The sequence below is a fragment of the Schistocerca serialis genome, chromosome 9 (assembly GCF_023864345.2).
Source record: "Schistocerca serialis cubense isolate TAMUIC-IGC-003099 chromosome 9, iqSchSeri2.2, whole genome shotgun sequence".
NCBI classification, from domain to species: Eukaryota; Metazoa; Arthropoda; class Insecta; order Orthoptera; family Acrididae; genus Schistocerca; species Schistocerca serialis.
Window position 1 is genome coordinate 131,967,973 of NC_064646.1, and position 23,675 is coordinate 131,991,647.

General features: G+C 46.2%; 1 protein-coding gene across 1 annotated transcript in view; it reads right to left on the reverse strand.

The window, feature by feature from the left end:
* Positions 1–23,675, reverse strand: part of LOC126419148 (serine protease gd-like) — a 309,601-nt gene that overhangs the window by 55,764 nt on the left and 230,162 nt on the right. Inside the window, exon 3 of the mRNA XM_050086257.1 lies at positions 11,960–12,131. Coding sequence (XP_049942214.1) covers positions 11,960–12,131 — 172 coding nt within the window. The remainder of the gene's footprint in view (positions 1–11,959; positions 12,132–23,675) is intronic.

The following is a 23,675-nucleotide window of genomic DNA, read 5'->3' on the forward strand; positions in this document are numbered from 1 at the left end:
TTTCATGTATGCTCAGGATTTGCTCTTCTATCTCACTAATGGTCTGAGCTGCCAGACCTGTCAGTGAAGTGTTTATTTTTCCTATATTGTTGTTCACTTAGATTATTCCTCAAAATAGGCTTACAATACCAGTAGCTACCACCAAGCTTGTTTGTGGCTCAAAAAGAACATTGGACTGATGGGGAATGGTTGTCACAAAAACAAAGACTAGGGATCGAAACAATAGCAAGAATCAACACTTGTGTACTACATGTAAATGACTCATGCACACACCTAGCACTATCTCCGGTGTAGCAGATAATGCACAAGTGCTGCTCACACCTGCACGGCTTGTCTGGTGGTGTCCAGCTTGTCAGTGGCTAACAGTAAATTCCTGTGTTATTGGCTCACCAGCTGGTCATGTTCTGGTGCAATCTGTGGTTGTCTCAACTGCTTCCAGGGTCTACCTCAGTAGTCAGTTTTTCAATAGCTGGCTTGCACATTCAAGGACTTCATAAAGCCCTTTCAAATGCAATGTAAACCTCCTTGCGTGACCACTGATCAAATAAACTATATCAACACAATATTTAGGTGTAACAGCATCACAGTCGCAAATTAGCAGTCCATTAGAGATAGGACTGACAGTTTCAAACCTTTACGTGCTTCCATACCTCGTGTAGTTTGCTCGCTAAGTCTCTCATATTCTTTGCTGCTGCTCTTTCTGATATGGCCAAGTGAAATGACAAACATTCTTAGCCATAGATAATTTTATAAGGGCTGAGCCACAAGTTGATGTAGACCATGTTTTAATCACTGAGCATGTATGATACATGTGTGTTCCATGAACTGTGCTTATTGCCAACATGGTGACACTTTCATGATTGTTTGATGAATTCTTTCCACTCACCCATTCCTCTGCGAATGAGCTGGTGTCAGTTTCCATCTGCATACTTACTATAGTAATTCAGAAGTAAAATTGTAACCATTGTCATTAATTATAGGAGGTTTCCATCCCTGTAGCTGTGTGGTCAGCTCAGTAGGTTGCCAAATGAACCAGCCTGGGTTCAGTTCCCATGTAGTCTGAGATTTTATCTGCCTGGGGACTGGCACTTATGTTATCTTTATGTTCGTATCTTCAGAATTGACAATCCACTATTGAGATGGCTGACTGTGCACATCCCCAGAGCCAATAAATGGGGAAAAAAATCAAAGAAGTTGAGCCATAATTCAAAATTCAGTCTTAAACATACACACCATGGTCTTGGAACATTGGTCGGACTGGTGCCAGTAGATATTTTAAAGTGGTCCAGAATAGTCAAGATGTAATAATTTCTATCTAATTTTTGGTAAAGGTCCTACACTATCAACACCCACCCACACGCTCATTCAAAAGGTTCATCTGTTTCTGAGAGCTCTTGCAGAGACGCTTTGGTTTTGTTCCCTGCATCCTGCTTACTGCATGAAGCGCTACATTGAATGTAAACATATACTTTCTTGTTCAGCTACTCTTACTTTAGTAGCTCTTTTGCCACTGTATCATAATGAATATCATAAAATTCCTTTAACAGTTATTCCCTTAGGCTTTAAAGTATGGTGGTATGGTTCAATACTGCTCTTATAAAGTACTCTATCGACAATTTTGAATGTAGGATCTTTGTTACAGGATTCACCCTGCATGTCAGCCTGTTGTGTGCTCTCCAATTCCTCTTCCCTACCAACTTTTTTTTTTTTTTTTTTTTTTTTTTTTTTTTTTTTTTTTTTTGGGATGATAGTAGTAGGGTGCAAAACAGCTACAGTCTTAAGCTCATGTCCTGTGGCTTAGTGAAGGGTAAAAGCAGGAATTTAAATCAACAACTATGGGAGCAAAACTCAAGGATGAGGGAAACTAAAAAAGGAAGGAAATATTAGAAAAATGCTATTGAAGGGCTGAAAAAGAGCTTCAAATGACCGATGTCATTTCACCAACACTTATGAACTCAAGGATGCAATCAGCTGAAACATGTGTCATCTGCTAAAAGGGAAGATGTATCAGGCGACAGCTGTAAATGGGTGTGTAGCGGATTAAAATAGGGACACTGAAGTAAAAGGTGTCTCGCCATCCACAACTGAGAGCAGCGGGGACAAAGTGGGGAACGATCACCGCTTACAGGATGTCAATGGCTAAAAAGACTGCCCAGTCCAGAGACTAGTTAAAATTACCTTCTCCCAACAACATGGCCGAGAGGAAGAGGTCCAAGAACAGAGAAGAGGTTTTATGTCCCTTAATTTACTATCCTGAAGTGCAGACCAATGTGTGTGCGCACGCCATAGAAGAGCAACACAATGACAGAAAATGCTCTGTAGATCGGCAAAGGGAACCATGCTAACAGTGGGCCGAGGAAGAGAGACAGCAGCCTTTGCCTCTATGCCAGCTGCCTTGTTTCCTTGTATACCAAAATGCCCAGAGATATATATATATTCACCCACACCTCAAGAGAAAATGTGTGGAGGATGCTTTTCCTCCAACAGGTATCGTATGCCCTCTCCAGATCAAAAAATATAGCTGCCATTTGGCGTTTTCTGAGAAATTGTTCATGATATAAATGGAGACAGCAACAGGATGGTCAACTGCGGACTGATGCTTTCGGAAACCGCATTGGGCAGTTAAAAGGTTTTGGGACTCCAGCCATTAGCCTAAACAGCAATTTACCATACACTCCAAAACTTTAGAAACACTACTCGTCAGAGAGATTGGGCAATAGCTAGAGGAGATATGTTCATCCTTTCCATGTTTCGGAACACGAATGACAGTAACTTGCCACCATCTTCTCGGTAAGGTACTGTTGGTCCGAATTCAATTATAAAGGCTAAGGACGTAACACTGACTAGGGTACGATAAACTGAGTAACATTTGGACATGGATGCCATCCAGTCCTGGGCGGAAGAGCAAGAGAAATACAATGCGTGTTGGAGTTCCTGCATAGAAAAAACAGTATTATAGCTTCCGTGATTTTGAGAGGAGAAAGCAAGAGGTCACACTTCCGCTGCTTGTTTCTTCAGGAGAAAGGCTGGTGGGTAATTAGAAGAGCTTGAAACGTCAGCGAAGTGTTGACCCAACGGGTTAGAAATTGCAACTGGGTCCATTAAGGTATCTTCCATGACAGTTAACCCAGAGAAAACTAGACATGCTGGATAACTGTCGAATTTTGACTCTAAACTACTGATGAGGGAGTGAAGGTGTTAAAGGTGCTGGTAAAGAAATCCCAGCTTGCCTTCTTGCTATCATGTATGATGTGACAGCATCCCACACGTAACTGCTTATAGTGGATACAGTTGGCCAATGTAGGATCATAGTAGAAAAAGTGAACAGCATGTCTCTGTTCGCATATTCCATCATGACATGCCTCCTTCCACGAAGGAACTGGTGGATGCTGGGGCAAAGGGGAGGTACGAGGTATTGAAAGTTCCGTAGGTGTAAGAATAAATTCCATAACATGAGTGACTTTGTCATCACCGCTAGGAAATTGACAGTCATCAAATGTTGCTAGAGAGAAGAAAAGTGTCCAGTTGACTTAGGAAAACTTCCAGCCTCTTGGGCGATAGATGGCAGTTGTGGCTGTAATCGGACACTTGGAAAATGGTCACTCGAGTGTGTGTGTTAGCAAGAGCGAACATTTGAAGTGCTGAGCTAGCCAAACAGTACTGACTGAAAGGCCCAAATGAGAGTAGGTTGACATGGAGGCAGACAAAAATGTAGGTTCCTGAGTGTTGAGGCATACAAGATATGCTTGGTGGAAGAGGTGAATCAGCAGGGAGCCCCTCTGACAAGGATGTGTAGATCCTCATACTGGGTGGTGGGTGTTGAAGTCCCCAACCAGCAAATAGGGGGTGGGAGCTGACTAAAGATATGAAGGAGATTGGCTCTTGCCACTGTTGTGGACAATGGAATGTATGTTGTATCCAGAAAGGGAAAGACGTACAGTGACAGCTTGGAAGGAACGCTGTAAGGGGAATGGGTAATAATGGATAGTATCATGGGGGAAGAATCTTAAGGCCCCTGTGTGCTGGAACGGCAGCAACAGGGGGTAGATCAAATCGGACTGATTGGAAATGGAGAAAAACAAAGCGATTGTGCAGACGTAGCTTTGTTTCCTGGAAACAAAAGATGACCGGGGAGTAGGATCATAAGACGATTGACAGTTCATCCCAATTGGAGCGAATTCCGCAGATATTCCAATGGATAATTGACTCAGGGTGGACGAGAAAGTGAACACCTTGCAGCGGTTGCTGTCAGCTCAGCGACCGCACTGAGACCTGGTGGCCAACGGCATAGAATGGCATTCAGCCAGAGGCAGAAGATCGTGATCCATAGGTTGCTTGAGGGCAGTGCCTACCACCAGTGACTGGCTGGTTGATCAGCCACCAGCAGTGCATCTTTGTGACACAGAAGACGGCCGAGGGCGGCTACCACTGGGTGGCGCTATAGAAACAGTTCTATGCCATGGCAGAGAAGGAGAGGAACTGTTTCTTATCTTACGAGCTGCAAAGGTAGACACCTTTTCCTTCACTTAGAGTTCCTGAATAATTTGTTCATGTTTAAAAATAGGGCAATCTCTAGAGGAAGCAGCGTGGTCACCCATACTGTTGGTGCAATGAGGGTGTGGGGGTGGACAATCACCATCATGGGCATCCCTGCCACAGGTAACACATTTGGCCGGATTGGAACACGACTGACTGGTCTGATTAAATGTATGACACTAATAGCAACACGTAGGGATGGGGATGTATGGGTGAACTGAAATTCTCATATCCCACTTTAATGTTCGATGGAAGTGGAACTCTGTCAAGAAGAGAGTGTGGGTCTGTACAAATTCCTCTTCAACCCTTTTCTGTACTGTACGTATGGCTGTTGCTCCCTGATCAGACATGTAATTTTTGATCTCCTCATTTGATAATCAGTCGAGTGATCTTGTATAAACCGCCCCACATGGTGAGTAAAGTATGGTGCACTTCCACCCGGGCAGGGAAGGTGTGTAGCAGTGTAGTTTGAAGCAATTTGTGCACCTGGAGGGCACTGCATTTCTAACAGGGGCCATTTTGTAACCTGGAACAAGACTTTATAGGACCTAAAATTGCGTCAATAACTTCCTGAATAATGAAAGGATTTATTGTTGGGAAGTCTTGACTTTCGTCAGACCAAGAAACAACTAGGGACCTTGGCACTGATGGAAGAATTTTCTGTGGCCGAGACTCGGATAGCTTTCTCTTACGGGCAGAAGAAGTAGAAGAAACCATTGCAAACATATCCCCATGATTACTGGCATCTTTGATGGCGTGCTCCTTCCTAGTGGGGGCTCTTTCCGAGGGTCTTAGGTGAGTGTCCACACCTCAGGTCACACCTCCAGAGAAATGGACAGAGGGGCCAATCAGCATGTTTGGAAGGTACCAGCTCAGGAAATCACCCCTCCCTGGGCCTGGTGTTTACCAGGGGGTACACACGTGTCCTACTTGTCTACCTGGGTGGGGAATTATGGATTATCCAATCACCGGCTATGTGTGGGAACGTGTTTTAACATGTGGGTCGGCCTTCAGACACGCACAGGGAAGAAAGAAGGGAAAAGGGAGGAACAGGGAGGAATAAAGAAAAGGAAACAAGAGGAGAATTCTCAAACGCCACAGTGGAAAAAAGGTAATGAGGGGGATCAAGGATACTTTGCATTGTAGAGATACAAGAAGAGAAACCATTTATTCACAAGCATCCATCTCCAAACGTATGCGCAAAACATACTACCAACGAGAGAGGGAAGGGGGAAAGGCAAGATAAGCAGCTTAGAAAGAAACGAGAGCTGCACAAACTCTGGGCCCCTTGCTCACCACATACGTATCCACAAAAGAGTTGTGGACCCCCTGGGGAGCCTACCTGCCTGCCTGCCTGCCTGCCTGCCTGCCTACAATTGGCACACCATGAGACCCAAGCCCCATCTGGCTAATGTCCTGTCCTGTTGAGATCATTCAGATTTAGCAACCACTTCAGTGTTGTGTAATATCTTATTAGTGAAATCTGCCTAGAACTTGTAGGTCAAAACCCCATTCACAATGAAAATACATTGAATCTTATGACAACAAAGAGACCCAACCTATTTGAGGAAGTACACATCCAAACTGGTGTCGGTGGCAGTGAGGTAAGTATAGCAACAATGAGACAGGTACAGAAACTGAATATAAATACGCAAAGGACAACTAAGACAAACAAAGATTTGTATGTTTAGCAAACTAGACAGAGTAACAATAGTTTCATACCTCAATGAGTTTCATACCTCAATGAGGAACTTTGAACTTTCAGCTCAGGACAGGAGCTTGTAGAGGGACTGACTCAAGTTTCAAAGAATAGTTGATAATGCACTGGATAGATATGTATCCAGGAGGGGAGTTTGCAATGGGATAGCTCATCCATGGTATACCGTATAGTCACTGTATATAAACTTTCAAAGAAACAGAGCTTACTACACAATAGGTGCAAAACAAAGGGTAGGGCTATTGATGGAGAGGTGCTGAATGAAATGCATTCGGCAGTCAAGAAAACATCGTGTGAAGCCTTCAATAACTACTTTAGCAGAATATTCTCAAATGATCTCTCACCAAAGCCAAAGAAATTCTGGTCATACATAAAAGCTGTTACTGGCACCAAAGTTAGTGTCCAGTCACTGTTGGATGAGACAGGAACTAAAATTGAGGATGCCAAAGCAAAGGCTGGAATGCTTAACTCCATTTTCATATGTTCCTTTACAAAGATAAACCCAGGGCTATTGCCCCAATTTAACCCTTGCACCACTGAAAAGATGAGTGAAATAGCTGTTAGCATCAGTGGTGTTGAGACACATCTGAAATCATTGAAACTGAAGAAACCTCCAGGCCTGATGGAATCCCTATCAGATTCTATATCAGATTCACAGCTGAGTCAGCCCTTCTGTCAACTATAAACTATCATAGATCTCTAACAAAAAACTGTGCCCAGCATTTTTTTAAGTCACACCTGTCCACAGAGATAGCAGAAGTGATCACAAACTACTGTCCAATATCCTTGATATGCATCTGTTGTTTAAATCCTTAGCTCAAACATAATGAGACATCAAGAACAGAATGACCTCCTTTCAAGGTGGTGTAATGGTTCGCAACTTGCTTCAAATGTTCAAAAACTTAAAATTGTGCACTTCACATGAAAACAACATATTACCCTATGAATAATATTAGTGAGTCACTGTTTAAATCTGTAAACTCATACTAATACTTGAGTCCAACATTTACTAAGAATGTTAAGTGGAATAACCACATAGGCCCAGTGATGGGTAAAGCAGGTAGCAGGCTTCAATTTATTGGTAGAATACTAGGTAGCACACTAGGGAAATGCAATCATTCTACAAAGGAGATTGCTTACAAATGACTCGTGTGACCCACCCTAGAATATTCGCAGGTGTGTGGGACATACAGCGAACAGGATTAGCAGGGGATATTGGACGAGGAGCACAAATTATCACAGGTTTGTTTGACCCAAGGGAGAGTCCCACTGAGATTTTGAAGGAACCGAATTGGCAGACACTAAGATAAACGTGAACTAACCTGAGAAAGACTATTAACAGTTTCAAGAATCTACTTTAATTGACAACTTCAGGAAAGGGATATATTACAAACCACACAGACACCATTCTCTCCCTCCCCCCTCCACACACCATGTATTGCTTACAAAGGGATCATGGGGGCAAGATTAGATTACAGCATGCACAGATACAATTAAACTATCCTTTTTCCCATATTCCATGAACATGCAAAAAAAAAAAAGCCCTAATAACTGGTGCAGTGGGATGTACCCTCTGCCACACATTTTGTAGTAGTTCTTGGAGTATAGACATAGATACAGATGAATTCTTGGCTGGCTAAGAAATGTTGGTTTTAGTTTATGCCACAGGTCAGTGCTACAAATTCTATTGTCTGGTAATCGCATTCAGCTCAGTTAATAAGGTGGAAAGTGAAAAAAAGAGATGCTCTTTTCATTCATTTGTTGTGATGAGAATACACTGACTGCAAAATTACTAGCATCAGCAGCTAGAATGAATGGTTTTGTAAAGTTTTGATATGCCAGAATGGGAGTGACAGTCAAAGCCTGCTACATTTTTGAGTAGTTGAGTTGCCAAGCACACTTTGTTAGTAAATCCCAGAATGACACTTTGGTAAAAACTTTCAGAGACTAGGAATGCCTGCCATTCTTTCATACTGGTCAGTTCTGGATGGTTTACAGCTTCTGTCAGTTTTAAATTAGGATGGACTCCATCTGTAGTTATTCTTTGTCCTAACTATTCTACTTCAGGTATAACATGACATTTTCACATGGACAGGGAAAGATTTGCCCAGCTCCATCTCCCAAATAAAGTTCATAGTCTATCAGTAAGTTGACCAAGTATTTAATGAGGATGACAACATGATCATGGTAAACCAAATGTGTGGGTTGTAATCCTCAGGGCAGTATCCATCAGTCGTTGAATGTTGCTAGTCCATTCTGAAGACCCAATGGGAGCCTTTTATACTTGTATACATGAGTAGGCATCATAAATTACGTGTTTACCCTGTTGCCTGCCTGTACAGTCAGCTGATTATACCTACTGGTTAAACCACAAAGATTTTGCACGAATTAGGATTATTCAAGGAGTATCACATTTTGTTGGTTTAATGATTAGAGGGAGCAAACTACAAAGTCATCCGTCCCTCCTGCCCGTAACAGGCAAGTCAACAAAGAACAGCTTAATGCATAAAACCCAAGGAAAGGAAACCCTGAGGTCTATCAAATGTCTCTGAACTCTAGAGTAAGGAGCAAGAAAGGAGGAGGAAGGAAAGAAAGGAGGAGGAAGGAAAGAAAGGAGGAGGAAGGAAAGAAAGGAGGAGGAAGGAAAGAAAGGAGGAGGAAGGAAAGAAAGGAGGAGGAAGGAAAGAAAGGAGGAGGAAGGAAAGAAAGGAGGAGGAAGGAAAGAAAGGAGGAGGAAGGAAAGAAAGGAGGAAGGAGGAAGGAAAGAAAGGAGGAAGGAGGAAGGAAAGAAAGGAGGAAGGAGGAAGGAAAGAAAGGAGGAAGGAGGAAGGAAAGAAAGGAGGAAGGAGGAAGGAAAGAAAGGAGGAAGGAGGAAGGAAAGAAAGGAGGAAGGAGGAAGGAAAGAAAGGAGGAAGGAGGAAGGAAAGAAAGGAGGAAGGAGGAAGGAAAGAAAGGAGGAAGGAGGAAGGAAAGAAAGGAGGAAGGAGGAAGGAAAGAAAGGAGGAAGGAGGAAGGAAAGAAAGGAGGAAGGAGGAAGGAAAGAAAGGAGGAAGGAGGAAGGAAAGAAAGGAGGAAGGAGGAAGGAAAGAAAGGAGGAAGGAGGAAGGAAAGAAAGGAGGAAGGAGGAAGGAAAGAAAGGAGGAGGAAGGAAAGAAAGGAGGAAGGAAAGGAAGAAAGAAAGGAGGAAGGAAAGGAAGAAAGAAAGAAAGAAAGAAAGAAAGAAAGAAATGTGGGTGAGGTGCTCTGTCCAAAGAGCAGCCAGGGACCCCAAAAACAGGAAGTGTGATGCCAGACACCCACCCACCTACCTACCTCACACCCCACTTCGCACACCACTTACCAGAGGCACCCTACCAAAGAGTATCCATAAAAGGATGGAGACACGGGCAGGCCAAGAGAAGCACAGGAAAGCAAAAGAAGAGCAAGTCAAACGTAAGACACGAGAAGGGTGAAGAATAGCAAAGGAGCATGTACGGCAAGAACTGGGGCCTACCACCAACCCTTGACAGCCGCTGCCCATTCAGGGCAAATGAGGCAACCTCTCAATGGTCCAACGAAGTTTAGGTGCTCTCCTTAGAGCTGTAAAAACCCGTTCACAAAGAAACCATAAAACTAGGTCAGCCAGTGAGGCATTTTCTGTTAACACGAGGGATAGCTAGTCAGGAAGATGAAAGAGTCCAGGAGATGGCAGCTAGGTTAGGGCAATGCAGCAAAATGTGGGCCACAATCAAATGGGCACCACAACAACAGTGGGCAGATTCTCATCTTGGAAAATATGACCACGAATCAGTCAACTATGGCTGATATGGAGCCAGCCAACCTGGTGAGAGGCCCACATGGAAGATCTCCATAAATTCGTCTCCTTTATTGCTCATAGTGTGTTCGACAAAGAGTATGCCATTCCATATTCCAAATCCCTAGAACTTTGAGGCATACTACTGGTAAGTATGTGACTGCGGAATACCAACAAAGAGATGACTTGCCAACAACTAATTTGGCCAGCCTGTCAGCTAGTTCATTCCTTGTGATCCAAATGTGACCCAGCACACAGACAAAAACCCAAAGCATTCACGTTGTTGAAGATTACAAAGAAAATCCTGGATAATCAGGACCAAGGGGTGGCAAGGGTAACACTGGTCAAGAGCCTGTGAACTGCTTGAGGAGTTGCTACAGATGAGGAAGGAGTCACTGGTAGAGGAACAGAAGTGTTCAAGAGCAAGAGGTGGCTACCAACCTTACAATGGAAATACTGCATCCATCCAGCAAGGAACAGAGTTCATTACATCCCGCATTAACGTAAGGAAAGTCAATGGGACTGGCAACCATCGAGCCACCAATATAGAGTCATAAATGCCTGAGAATAGAGAAAAATTGGTGGTGGAGTGCCTCAGGATGTGCCAAGTGTTTTGGACCTTTTGATAGGTCAAGACAGAGCTCTGGATGGGGGATACACCATAGAGGTGCATCCTGGAGAAGAGGTGACAGAGGGAAAACTTAGAATTCAGAGAAATGGGAATGCATGTACATGGCAATCTTAACACCAGACCTGGGCTGCTGTCAGAAGATAGATCTATGTATTTGGAAAGAAGAGAGAAAATTTTGTGTGCTCTGGGGAGAAGCAGATGCTTAATGTGTAAGTTGGCGCAGGACACGCAACAGTTGAACCCCTCCCACTGCCAGGAAGAGAATCATAGGAGTCATCTGAAAGGCACCAGTTGTCAGTCATACCCCACAATGGTGTGTCAGGTCAAGGATCTACAATGACTAAGGTGATGCTGAGCTGTATGCGGGACTCACGTAATCTAGGTGAGACCAGCGATTAAGATGGATGGGGTGGACTGTATGGCAACGACAAGAATGCACAAACCAAACCTTGGTAGCAGAAAAATTGAAGAAATGAGTGACAGCCCAAGACTATGCTCTGTGCATTGCTCCCTACAGTCTACATTCAGCAGTGTCCAGCATTGATGAACATAAATGGATGCAAAAACCGTCAGCATACAGAAAGTGGGACACTGTGGGCCCCACAGCTGCTGCCAGATCTTTGACAGCCACTGCAAAGAAAGGGACAGTCAAAACAGAACCCTGTTGAATCCCGAGGGAGGGAGTCTCTGAAATCTTCCAGATCTGTTACATAAAAATACTGAGGAGACACCTGGATTACAGAAGAGGAAAAATTTCCCTTTGACGCAGTGCACTGGCCCGGAAAAATGTTTTGGACTAGGTTTCAACAACAAATACGAACTGTTTGAACATGAACGCTACTCACCAGATTTTCCATCAGTTAACTTCCAGTTGTTCCTGCTAAGATTTGTGGCTGGAAAAAAAGGAAGTGAGTTTTGACAGCTGTAGAATAATATTTAATAGACCTTTGTGCTTCATTTATGGTATGAGTCCACTGGAAAGATATTGAATATAGTCCACCAATCTAAAAGAAATAGCGTTAATTCTACTTTGACCTAAAACTATTGCTGCTGCCCATTTTACCCCCTTATGACATTGTTGAACACATGGCTTCTCTCTCTCTGAATCCCCTCTCTCTTGTACATTCATGGGATGTTCTGTAAGGGTGTGTAAATGAAAGGAAGTATGGAAATCGGCAGAGAAACCCATTTATGTGATGAAGTACATTTTACTTTTGTGGAAAAGACACAGGTAGGCTTTGTTATCAAGAACTATGCTACTACACCACAGAGCAACACGTACCTGGTGGTCCCTCGCAGACAATGACATTGTTGGCCGTTATGCGTTTAACCTCCGGTAATGGGCTGCGCAGTGGAAACAGCAACTTGTAGTCTATGTCCTGGAGCACGCCCATCCGCATTTGACGCAGCACCTCATCCTTCCCAAGGCGCAACATCAGGCGGCCAGAATACTTCTGCAGGAAGGTTAACAGCCTTTTAGTTACTAACTCAGGCAACAGATTTCCTGACTTAACACAGCCAGCATCACTGCTGGAGTAAAGCTTAGTATCACGTGTAACGCAATTGGTATGAATTGGAGGTAAAAGTGTACTTCCCAAAAATCCGAAGTCCTGAAGATGATCCCAAGGCAGGTAAGAAATAAGGTTTAAGTAATGTACCTGAATATCCAAAAAGATAGATCCCATGCTAGAGGTCACTGTATTTGTACCATGCAACACACTGTATAGCACATTTCAGTATATAACACAACATTATTTCCAACCCATCTGTGAAGTGCAGTATTCCTGTCACATTTGTCATAAACAATCAGTACCAGTTCAACTTCAAGGTATCAGTAGTCATTATCAGCAACCACCTTGTAGAACTCTGTTCTCACATCATAGGAAAAACAGCCTTTACTTCCTGCAACATACTTTGCCTCTCATGCTTTAATGAAGTTTTTAAGGCAAGAGTCCTGTGACTTTACAACACTTCAGTCACCATCTGTGTCACTGAAAGCAGTCCTCGACTGTCTTCCAAGGTTGTTAAATTGGATGAGACATTCTAGCTGAATGCCACTGGTTCTGAACTACTTGAAACGGTCATCGGCATGCAAGGTGGGTGACCCTGTAGACCTTACAGCTGAAACTAGATCATTGGTAGCCACTAGAACAGTCACATTCAATACAGAGCCCTGTGGGACCCCGTTCTCTTGTATATGGAGAGTACTGTGGGAAGCACACACATTTGTACATGGAAACTATGGTGAGACCAGAAGTTCCGGGTAGAAATCTGGATTTGGCTCAGACCCCCCAATCATAGGGATAACAAGGATATGGTAATGCCATGCTGTGTCTTAAGCCCTATGCAAGTATAACAAGACAGCAATAAGGTGCTGATGCCAGGGAACATCTGACCAAATAGTAGACTCCAGGCAGACCCACTGTCTGCTGCAGAATGGCCTTAATGAAAAATGCCCTGGGATGGAACCAAACAACTCCAAGACTCAAGGTACCAAAACAGCTGTTGGCTCGCCATACTTTGGAGTAACTTGCAGAGAACATTGAAGAGACTAAATGGGTAGTAGCTGTCCATCTCAAGGGGGAGGCGGTGTTTGGGGTGTGTATCTCGTTTCAGTATTGGGATGATCATGCTTTCTCACCACTGGCACAGGAACCAATCCTCACTACAGATTTGGCTGTAGATGCAGTCTGGCTCTGGAGTGGCATCAGGACACACACACACACACACACACACACACACACACACACACACACACACACACACACACACACACCCCTCAGCAAAGTGGGAGAGGAAACTTACAGTTCCACTGAAGGATCACACTATCTGCACATGGGAGGGAGGGGGGAGGGGGGGGGGGGTGAAGGGTCCAAGAGGCAGGTCACACCTCTGGTCTGTCTGCTGCCACTGGCTGTGAAGATACACCGTAAATACACATTTGTCCCGAAACAGGAAGCGTGAGGGAGAGCAGGGCGTCTGAGGACAGAGGGTCACCAGGAATGCTGTCTCTAATACAGAAACGGAACATGAGGGGTCTGGCAGCTTGGAGGCCACCAGAATCTCTCTTTTTGGAGACACGATTTCTTGTCCTTGTATTATATAAACTTCCGCAAGGACTTTTCTGTCCCTTATTCTGGGACAGACTGCAATCTGTGGCTCGTTCAGCCACCAGCTGGCATCCCATTGCAGATCAGCATAGTCCTGGGAATGAGCATCCTGAGGGACCCCTATCTGGTAAGGGGTGCCAGAGGAGGACATTGTTTCTCTGACTGGAGTTGAAAACTGATGTCCCCACCTAAATAGGTAATCTATACTCCCAAAGGAGCTTTGGGTGAAGCTGTAGGAGGAAGACCCCAACTACCAGAGAGGTGGGTGTAGTCTAGCAAGCATGAGGACCACACATAGAAGACACAGAGGCAAATGCATAGTTACTGAGGAGGATGACGTTGTAGCAGTGCCATATGTCATCAGACGTGCAGGATGTTTGTGATCTTATTTCTTCTTGGCCTCTTAATATATGAGACAGTCAAGGGTCTCATATTCCTGGATTTTCTTTTCTCTTTTGTAAATGTTGAAGTATTGTGAACAGGGGGAATGGTCCTCCACACAGTTGACACAGTGGGGAGGGAGGAAGCACCCACAAGGATCATTTGTGTGCAACTGATGGCGACAGGGCTGGTGTTTACAACCTGTCACTCCAAATTAGCACATAACTCTCACTCAGTATGTAAAAAGTGATCTCAGTGGAAAATCATACACTGTGCCCTATAACAACTCATTGGTCGGGGGGGCAGGAGGGGGGGGGCGGGGGGGTTATAGTGACACAAATGCCAGCTTTTCACAGGCGAGCAGTGCCTCTGAGAGTGAGCGGGGGAGGCCATTTTAAGTAGAATGGAGCCACTTTCCACCTATGAAATCACTGGGACTTCCCCAAACCTGTCCTCCAGGTGTTCGATGAAGAACAGTGACTTCGTAGCCAAAAATTAACCCCACCCACCCTAGAACAATCCAAGTATTGGGGGCCGTGCAGCCACCAGCGGAAGAAAGTTTCATTCACTTCATACCTGAATCTTCCACAACTGTACCACCCTCTCCAAATGGGAGCTCTCCCCACAGGTGCCAACCAACAAAAGCACAGTTATCTGACCAGAAAACAATTGCCCCGTGCCCCAACTATGGTTGACACATACTACTTGGCTTCCAGGGGGAGTTTCCAGCTCAGGCAACTACAGTGCCATTCCTGCATTGTCAGGGAGCTACCACAGTGAAGGTAGCTCATGACCCTCCAGCTCCCACAATGGAATAGCTGCTGTATTGAGTACTGTATTGCATGAAAGAAGGATGCAAAGAGAGGAAGGCCACAAAGGTAGGGCATATGCCATGCTGTGTGACCTGCCCTGCACGATTTGCACTTCTGTAAAACTTGGAAGGAAGAAGCAGCAAGCCAAACCCAACAATGGGGACCATCTAATTAATAATGTGAAGCTGTAGAAGGCCAGAAGGTAACAAAATGTGTGTCTAAAACACAAATCAGATCCAAGCATAATCGGCAGCAAGAAGACAATCAAGTGGAAAAAAGAAAAATGGACAAAAGAAAGACTTACAACGCTAAAAGGAAGTAGCATTGCAAGAGCTAGGGCTCTATGGTGGCCAACTATATACTCACAAAGGAGGTGTGACCCCTGGGGAGTGTTAGATAAGATACACATTTTGCATCAGATGGACTTTAAGAGTGTGTTCGGGATGGTTGCACCAATAATCACACCCATTTAGCAGTAGTTCATTTATTAACCGTAACACACACAAGGATCACAAAGAACTGAACTGAACTGAACATGGCGGGACAGCCAAAGATAATGCTTAGAGTCCAAAGATGAATGCATATTGATGTTGGTGTGATTTCATCAGCACCACATAGCCAGCTCTCTCCCCCCAGTACGGAGTACTCTTGAAAGGCCGGTGGGGGGGGAGGATGACTATGGTGTCGGCAGGGGTGGTCCATGGGAGCCGGACCATGGTCAGCTCGACAGTGTCGTCAGGGAGCTGTGTGAGTAGAAGTCGTGAAGGAAGGTTCGGCCACCGAACTTGGAAGTCATTGAAGCGCGCCGGGCGTCGTACTGGGCATGCTGGTCGTGCGGCGACAGGTAAGCTGGCGGTTTGCAGGTGGAACAGAGTGACAACGACGATGTCCCCAGATGGGCGTGGCGAACACACGAAGCATGTCCAGGCAGGTCGATGTCGGGCAGGAGGGGAACACATTTCACCAGGTGGCAGGGAATGGCGGAGGTTGTGTCATGAGCACTGGATGAAGAGGAACACACGACGAACAGTGTATAATCATGCAGTATTATTGCGATGTCATGGATTATGTCCAGGGCGACAGGCACAAACACCTCGAGCGAGGGCAAGTTCAAGATGTGGGTGTGAGAGAAACCTTGACAGGGCGAGGCAGGCGACAGTGGAAAGGTCAAAGGGACCGGTGAAGGGGCCGGCGGTGAGGGCGTGATCATGGGTAAGCTCAACGAGGGGAGCATCTGGTCACTTAACGGAGTGCATGAGACCGGCGTAGAGGGCGAGGTCAGAGGAGAGCTAGACGATTGGAGCTGGAAGTCACTCGATCAAGTGTGTAAGTCCAAGCATGATCGTGGCCTGAAGGGGGGTAGAAGAAGGCTTGACATGAACAGGCTTAAGTCTGTTGAGAGAGGCTGTAACAGCTGAATCTCTGATCTGAATGTCGTAGGCGTTGGCTGAGCGCTGGAGAACTTTGTACAGGCCGGTACATGGAGGTTGGAGGGGAGCACGGACAGTGTCATCTCGGAGCATGACGTACTGCCAATTGTCCAGAGATTTCGGGACGTGAACCTTAGGGCAGGAATGGCTGGCATGCGGAGGGATATGGAGGTTGATGAAATGAGAGTCTCACGCAGTCCATGAAGGAAGGTAAGTCAGACTGAGGGAGAGAAGCGGAAGGGCTCACAAGTTTGCCAGGGAGAACAATGTTCTGGCTGTATACGAACTTGGCTATTGTGCCTTTGAGGTCTTCCTTATAGATCGCACGAATGCTGAGTAGCACAAGGGGAAGGGCCTCCATCCATAGAGTGTCGTGGCATCGGAGAGCCGCCTTAAAAATGCGGTGCCAGCCCTCGAGTAGCCCATTACTTTGCGGGTGATATGCTGTGGTATGGATGCGTCGGATGCTGCAAATGTTACAAATCCCATTGAACAGGGCCGACTCAAATTGTCTGCTGTGATCAGTCATGATGATAGCTGGACGTCCGAAATGGAATACCCATGACTCGACGAAAGCTCGAGCAACAGTTTCTGCAGTAATATTGGAGAGGGGGGCAGCCTCAAACCAGCGAGTTGTTCAGTCGATAGATGAGAGAATATAACGAAAGCCGTTAGAGGGGGAGAGGGGGCCGACAATGTCAATATGAATATGCTGGAAACGCCCAGGAGGGATCAAAAGGCGCCGTAGGGGGTGAAGTGTGCTTGTGTACTTTGCAGCGTTGGCACGCTACGCAGGAGCGCGCCCATTGCTGGCAGTCGTTGTTGACATTTCACCACACAAAGCACTCCGCTATGAGGCGGGCGGACGCATGAACACTGGGGTGGGCTAAATTATGCAATGCACCTGAAGACAGCTCGACGGAGCGTGGTTGGGATGAGGGGGCGTATCGTGCCCATACTGTCGTCGCACCAGATATACCAGGGAAGGTGGTGCAGACGAAGTGTAGTGAAGAGGTAGAGTCTGAAATCAGGTTTTGTGTTTCCTTGTCAGCGGGTTGGAGGTTAGACAGTTTAGAGAGGTCTAACAGTGAATGGACAGCGTCGACTCATGAAAGGAAATCAGCAACTATTTTGTCAGCACCCTTTATGTGTCTGACATCGGTGGTGAACTGAGATATGAAGTCCATGTATCTGAAGCGGTGAGGAGGCGGGTCAGCTGGCGGGTTTGTAATGGCCGTAGCCAGAGGTTTGTCGCCCATTAAAATATAGAAAGGGCGTCCCTCAATGTCAGTCTTAAAATGCTTAATCGCTTTGTAGACCACGAGCAACTCGCTGTCAAACACGGAATATTTCCGTTGTGCACTGGTGAGCTTGTGCGAGAAGAACTGCAGAGGCGAAGTTTGGCTGTCAATTGTCTGGCTAAGGACAGCGCCGATGGCAGTATCGCTCACGTCAGTGGTGATGAAAAGCTGTGCATTGGGATAAGGATGCGCGATGCTGCAGGCCTTGGCAAGAAGATTTTTGAGGGCAGTGAAAGAGTCGGACATAGCAGGGGTCCATGGAACGGTCCGGGATCCGAAGTGTTGGTGCCTGCCAAGGCATCTCTCAGTGGAGCCTGAATCTCCGTAGCCTGAGGTAGATGTCAGCGATAATAATTAACTGTCCCCAGAAAGTGCCAGAGCTCTTTGAATGACAAAGGTCTCGGTAGGTTTAGTATCGTTTGTACTTTCTCAGGGGGCAGTGAAATGCCGTCGGCAGAGATCCGAAAACCAAGGAAAGTGACAGCGGGTTAATGTAGCTGCAATTTGTCCTGGTTGGTCTCGATGCCTGCTGCCACGGAAGTGTTCATAACAGTTTGCACATGTCGAATGTTGTCCTCGACAGAGGAGCTGAACACAAGAATGTCATCAAGATATGCAAAGCAGAATTTTAGATCAAATAGCACTTCGTTGATGAAGCGTTGCCAGGTCTGGGTTGCGTTTTTGGACCAAAGGGCATGAATCTAAACTTAAATAACCCTATCGGGGTGGTGATTGCTGTCTTCTCTTTGTCTTCAGGTGCCATGGGGATCTGGTGGTAGGCCTCTTTGCAATCAATGACAGAACGTGGTCACACCTGCGAGGGAACTGGTGAAGTCTGCAATGTTGGGTATGGGGTAAGTGTCCATAATTGTTCATGCATTTAGTCGACGATGGTCTCCGCACATGCGCCAGGACCCGTCTTTCTTGGGTGTCATATGTATAGGCGTAGACCAGCTAGTGGCAGAGGATTCAATGACGCCGGAGCTTAGAAGTTCAGAAATCTGCTTTTTAAGGTCGGAGAGGCACTCGGGACAAAGTCGACTCGGTTTACTGGAGATCGGGGGACCTGGTGTGAGGCGAAGCTTGTGAGCCATGCCGTTGGTGATGACGGAAATGTTGCCGGCGGCACGTGAGGCGGTTTGTTTACAATGTGTGGCAGGCGGGGCAAGTGAGACGTGGTCGTAGTGTTCGAAGCCACTCTGCAGATCCGAAGGGAGCCGAGGCAGCAAAGTGTCCCAGCAGTCAATGCGACAAGATGGCCGCCGGCCCGAAGCAGTGGCACCATGGTCGGGTGAGTTCGGTAGAGCTTGTGAGCCGTTAGTGAGTCCATTGTCCAAGGGCGCAGCCTGTGGCAGCACGGTCATGGGCGAAACGCTTGGCTTGAGTGCACTGTTTGTGTTGTCAGTGGCGGTCATACGGTGGTACGCAGGAGCCGAAGTTACATAGTTTGAGGTGCTGTCTGCGAGGGGCAGGGTAGGAGTCGTCAGTTTGGGAACACATGACGCTCGTCACGCATGCGCACTTGGTGTATGGCCGAATGTCAAACACTGCCATGTTAGGAGGGTGTGGCCCTGCGGAACTGTTGGTACATGTTATGGCAGTCTTGATAGCACAGTTACGAGGGGTAGCGGAAGGTAAACACACGGAGGCTCGATTGCTGGGATTGTAAGCAGATTTGTCGCAATTACTGACCTAGCTTTGTCCTTGCTGTAGTGTCTGTAATCCCTTCACTGTATTGGAGAGCTGGAGCTGTGTTTCGTGGAGCCAGAGGGAGAGCTCGTGGTTTTCCTTTCATAGGTGAGCGACTTGTTTAAGCTCGACAAGGCACTTGTGCGTGGTTTCTTGTTACATCATCGACAGAGATGAGCGTGTATGGATGAGATGAGCCCGGACCAATGTGTCACGGGGGGTTTGCTCGACTGAGCACAGAGGAAGTGTGTCTTGGACGGATGATGAAACACGGTGTTCCGCACTAGGTCCAGTGAAAGTTTGTGGTGTCGCAAGAAGTCAATGCCTAGTATGGGTTCGTCAATTTCGCACACTAAAAAAGTCCACGCGAATTTGCAGTTTGCAGAGAGTGATACGACGTGGGAAATTGAACCCGAGCATTGTAGTTTAGTTGAATTACCCGCTTGCAGTGAAGTATGATGAGGGCGGATGTTCAACGACACTAAGGACATAGGCAGCAGCGAAACATTGGCGCTTGTGTCCACTAGGAAAAGGTATCCCTACGAAATGTCTTTAATGTAAAGTCGTTCGCAATTATCCGGTCGTTCCCGAACAGAATGGAGCACTGGGGGGTGCCTGTCATGTTGTGCACAGAAGGCGGCAACCTGACCTATCTGCGATTGCCGTTTGGGGAGTAGCAGGGTGGTCTGCTGTTCCGTGCCGCCTCACCAAATCATGTGTAGAAGTAACAGTACGGGTAGTGCGGTTGCATTTCCTGCAGAACGTTCTTTGCCAGTGGCGGTGGCTGAGGTTCAGTGGCCACTGCAGGTTCGGTTGCAGGAGGGGGCATGACTCTGCGGAGCCGGTGTCATCCCAGTTGCTTGTTTACTGCTTGCCAGAGTGAGCGGAATGGTCGGCACAGTACAGCCCCGGCCGCAAGACGATGAGCCTGAACCTGAGACTTGTCAGGTAGGCAGTGGCTGGCGAAAGAGAGTAGTGATGCATCGTGTAGCTTGTCAGCAATTGTCATTCTTTGCTCAACAGGTTCAGGAGACGTTTGAGCCAGAGCAAAGCGGATGTGAGGAGATAGTTCATCTGACCTGATGGCGAGGAGAGCTGCGTCAGAGAATAGATCGGCACTGACCAGGGCACGTAGCCGTCTCCAGAGCTGGGAAGGTTTGTCATTGCCTAGTTGCTCAACATGGAGCACTTGCCGTATTGCTGCCTCAGTTGAGTGTGCAAGCCGACATAGAACTGTCTTTTTGGTAGGTGAGTGCGGGGCGTCGACCAGGTCAGCAATCAAGTCGTCCTGGTTGTGCAGGTGGGTGATGAGGCACAGAAACCTGGTTGACTCATCGAGTTTGTAATGGTCGAACACTTCGTCTGCAATTTTGAACCAGGTTGTAGCTCTGTCGGGATTAAACAGTGGCAGTGTCGGTAAGCATTGTAAGATGTTCAGAAGAACAGGCTGAGCTGAGTTCGTTGGGGCACTGCCTGAAACGAGCTGTTGTTGCTGTAGTATCCCTGGAGAGTGTGCCTCCAGGGGATGTGGCAACAATGGCTGTTCGGGTGGCAGCGTGAAGGTGTCACGTTGTGGTTGAGAATGATCCGTTGTGATGCGGAAGGCCGATGCGGGTGAGACACCATAATGTGTCAATTGCGGTTGCGGGTGTTCAACACGTTGCGGGTTGACGCGTCGTGGAAGACAGATGTGGGTGACACACCGAGATGTGACAAGAATGGCAGCGGAAGTTCGAATGGAGTCGGCGTGGAGGGGGGGGGGGGGGGGCGGGCGACAGGTGAGAAGAAAAAGTTGAAAATGTGAGAATGCGTGTTAGTCTGCAGAAAGCTCGACATATGATCAGAGCCGGGGCCACCTGTGTTGCAGGGAGGCTGCAGAGGTGCGGGCTGTCCAGAAGCACAGTGTGGGAAATGATGTCGAACGTGGGACGGAATGTGTGAATGTTCACTGTTCATAGTCACTCCACTCAAAACGGTGTGCGGATAAGGTGAATGTCGTGGCACAAAACACTGAGGCGTAGCAGTGGGACAGAGGTGGGGGTCATGCACAGATAACAAGTTATTGTTCCTGTTGCAGGCCGAGGTATCGAAGTAGGAAGTCTTGTGCCGATGCTGAACCGAGGCAGGTGTGGACTGTCAGATGCTGAGGTGGTTGACCTGTGGACGAAGCACGTCTGGCCATGTGGCAGGTATCCATGTGGTACTGCATGGATTTCGCCGTAGCAAATCATTGTCCTGGCGGTAGTAGGTTGTCTGACGAAGCAGTTGCAGAAATCAGCATTGGTCCATAAGAGGTAACTGTGCAGTTGATGAGGGAGGACACATGTGGCGGGAACAAAGGTGTTTGATAGCCAGAGTCATGCACACTCCTAACCTCACTTATTGTTGCAGGCTTGAAAACGTTCGGCGAAATCGGCGGAATCATCAAGTGAGAGGCATTTTGTTGCAGTCCTGGCGGGTGTACATCGCCCACAACACGATGCATCTCTATCACAAAATCCGACGTTAGGCGCTGGGGCGAAGACATTGTTTGAATGCTGTGTCAATGTAATACACGCGAAAATAACCGACGCGGAGGTCGCGGACACAGTAAAACGGCGAAAACGGAAGATGTTACAACTTGGGGTCACCAGTGAGGGGTGTGTTCAGGTTGGTTGCACCAATAACCACACCCCTTTAGCAGTAGTTCATTTATTAACCTTAACACACACAAGAATCACAAAGAACTAAACTGAACATGGCGGGACAGCCAAAGATAATGTTTAGAGTCCAAAGATGAATGCATATCGATATTGGTGCCAATTTCATCGGCACCACAGACTGATAAGATAATGAATGGGGAGGGGGGGTATTCTCCACAAATAGGCAGGTAAAGGAACACTGACAGAAGGAAGAGACAGACAATTCTAGGACATGTGTTCATACCCCTGGCAATAGCTTCCATGAGAGCAGTAGAGGGTAGAAACTTAGGGGGAAACAGATTGGACTACATCCAGAAAATAACTGAGGTGCAGATGCTACTCTGAGATGAGGGGGGAGAAAGATATGGCAGGTCGCATCAATCTAGTCAGAGGACTTATGACAATGCATAATGTTTGTGGTTAACTGGTAACATCTTCAGCCGTGGGTAGATGGCGTATGCGAAGGTGAAAGAGAGCTGCTAAATGAATGGATGGGTTATCAGGATTTGGCTGGGGAACATGTAGACTAGCTTCTACCACTCTATTAAACAATCATTTGTATATTTACAGAAGCAGAAAGTGTGTCAAACTAATAGAGATGGTTATAATATCATTGAAATATTATATTTCATATAGTAACACATCTTTCACAACAATTCATGAGTTAACTTACAGTGGCACAAACCTGATTCTAGCACAGAAGGTTATTAGCTTGGTGGATGCAAAATTTTTTATGTTCTCCTTTCGCAAATTAAGAGTACTTGATGATAAGCTCTTGTTAAAGATGTTAAGCTGACACTTCCTGTTTTAAGGGTACTTCAACAATACAAGCAAGTTCCTAAACCATGTTATACTGTTTGTTCACTTCTAACATTCGTATTTATCCTCTGCATTTATATTTAAATTCTGTTTTTGTAATTAAATGCTGTAAGAGAACCTGCCTAACAAATACAAAATGGCTCTGAGCACTATGGGACTTAACATCTGAGGTTATCAGTCCCCTTGAACTTAGAACTACTTAAACCTAACTAACCTAAGGACATCACACACATCCACGCCCGAGGCAGGATTCGAACCTGCGACCGTAGCGGTCGCGCAGTTCCAGATAAATACATATTTAAATATTTAATTGGTCAATGTTATTTCCTTAATTCAATCAAATATTTTATTTTAATAACCACAACAAAACTGTAAAATTAACTACCCACATCACAGGATTTGTCTACGATCTAGATTCTACAGAAAGAACACACATGTAAGCAAATTCTGAAGTTTTGTTTATATGTGATATTTAGTCATTTGTCTTTTGTTGAATACACAGGAACAACACACCATCACCCTTTGTGTGCCGATTTGATACCGTATAATGTAACTTAATAGATAAAGAATCTACTAGCAAAGCCAGTGCAGGAGAACACACAGGTTTGTGTGTGCTAGCTTTCGGGGCCAGTGATTCCTCCTCCTCCTCGCAGAAGGGTTGAAGGGGAAGGAAGAGGACTGGAGAGGTTTAGGAATAGAGAGAGAGTTTGGAAAAGTCACCCAGAACCCCAGGTCATGGGTGACTACTACTGCCGGAAGAACAAGCCACTGGCTC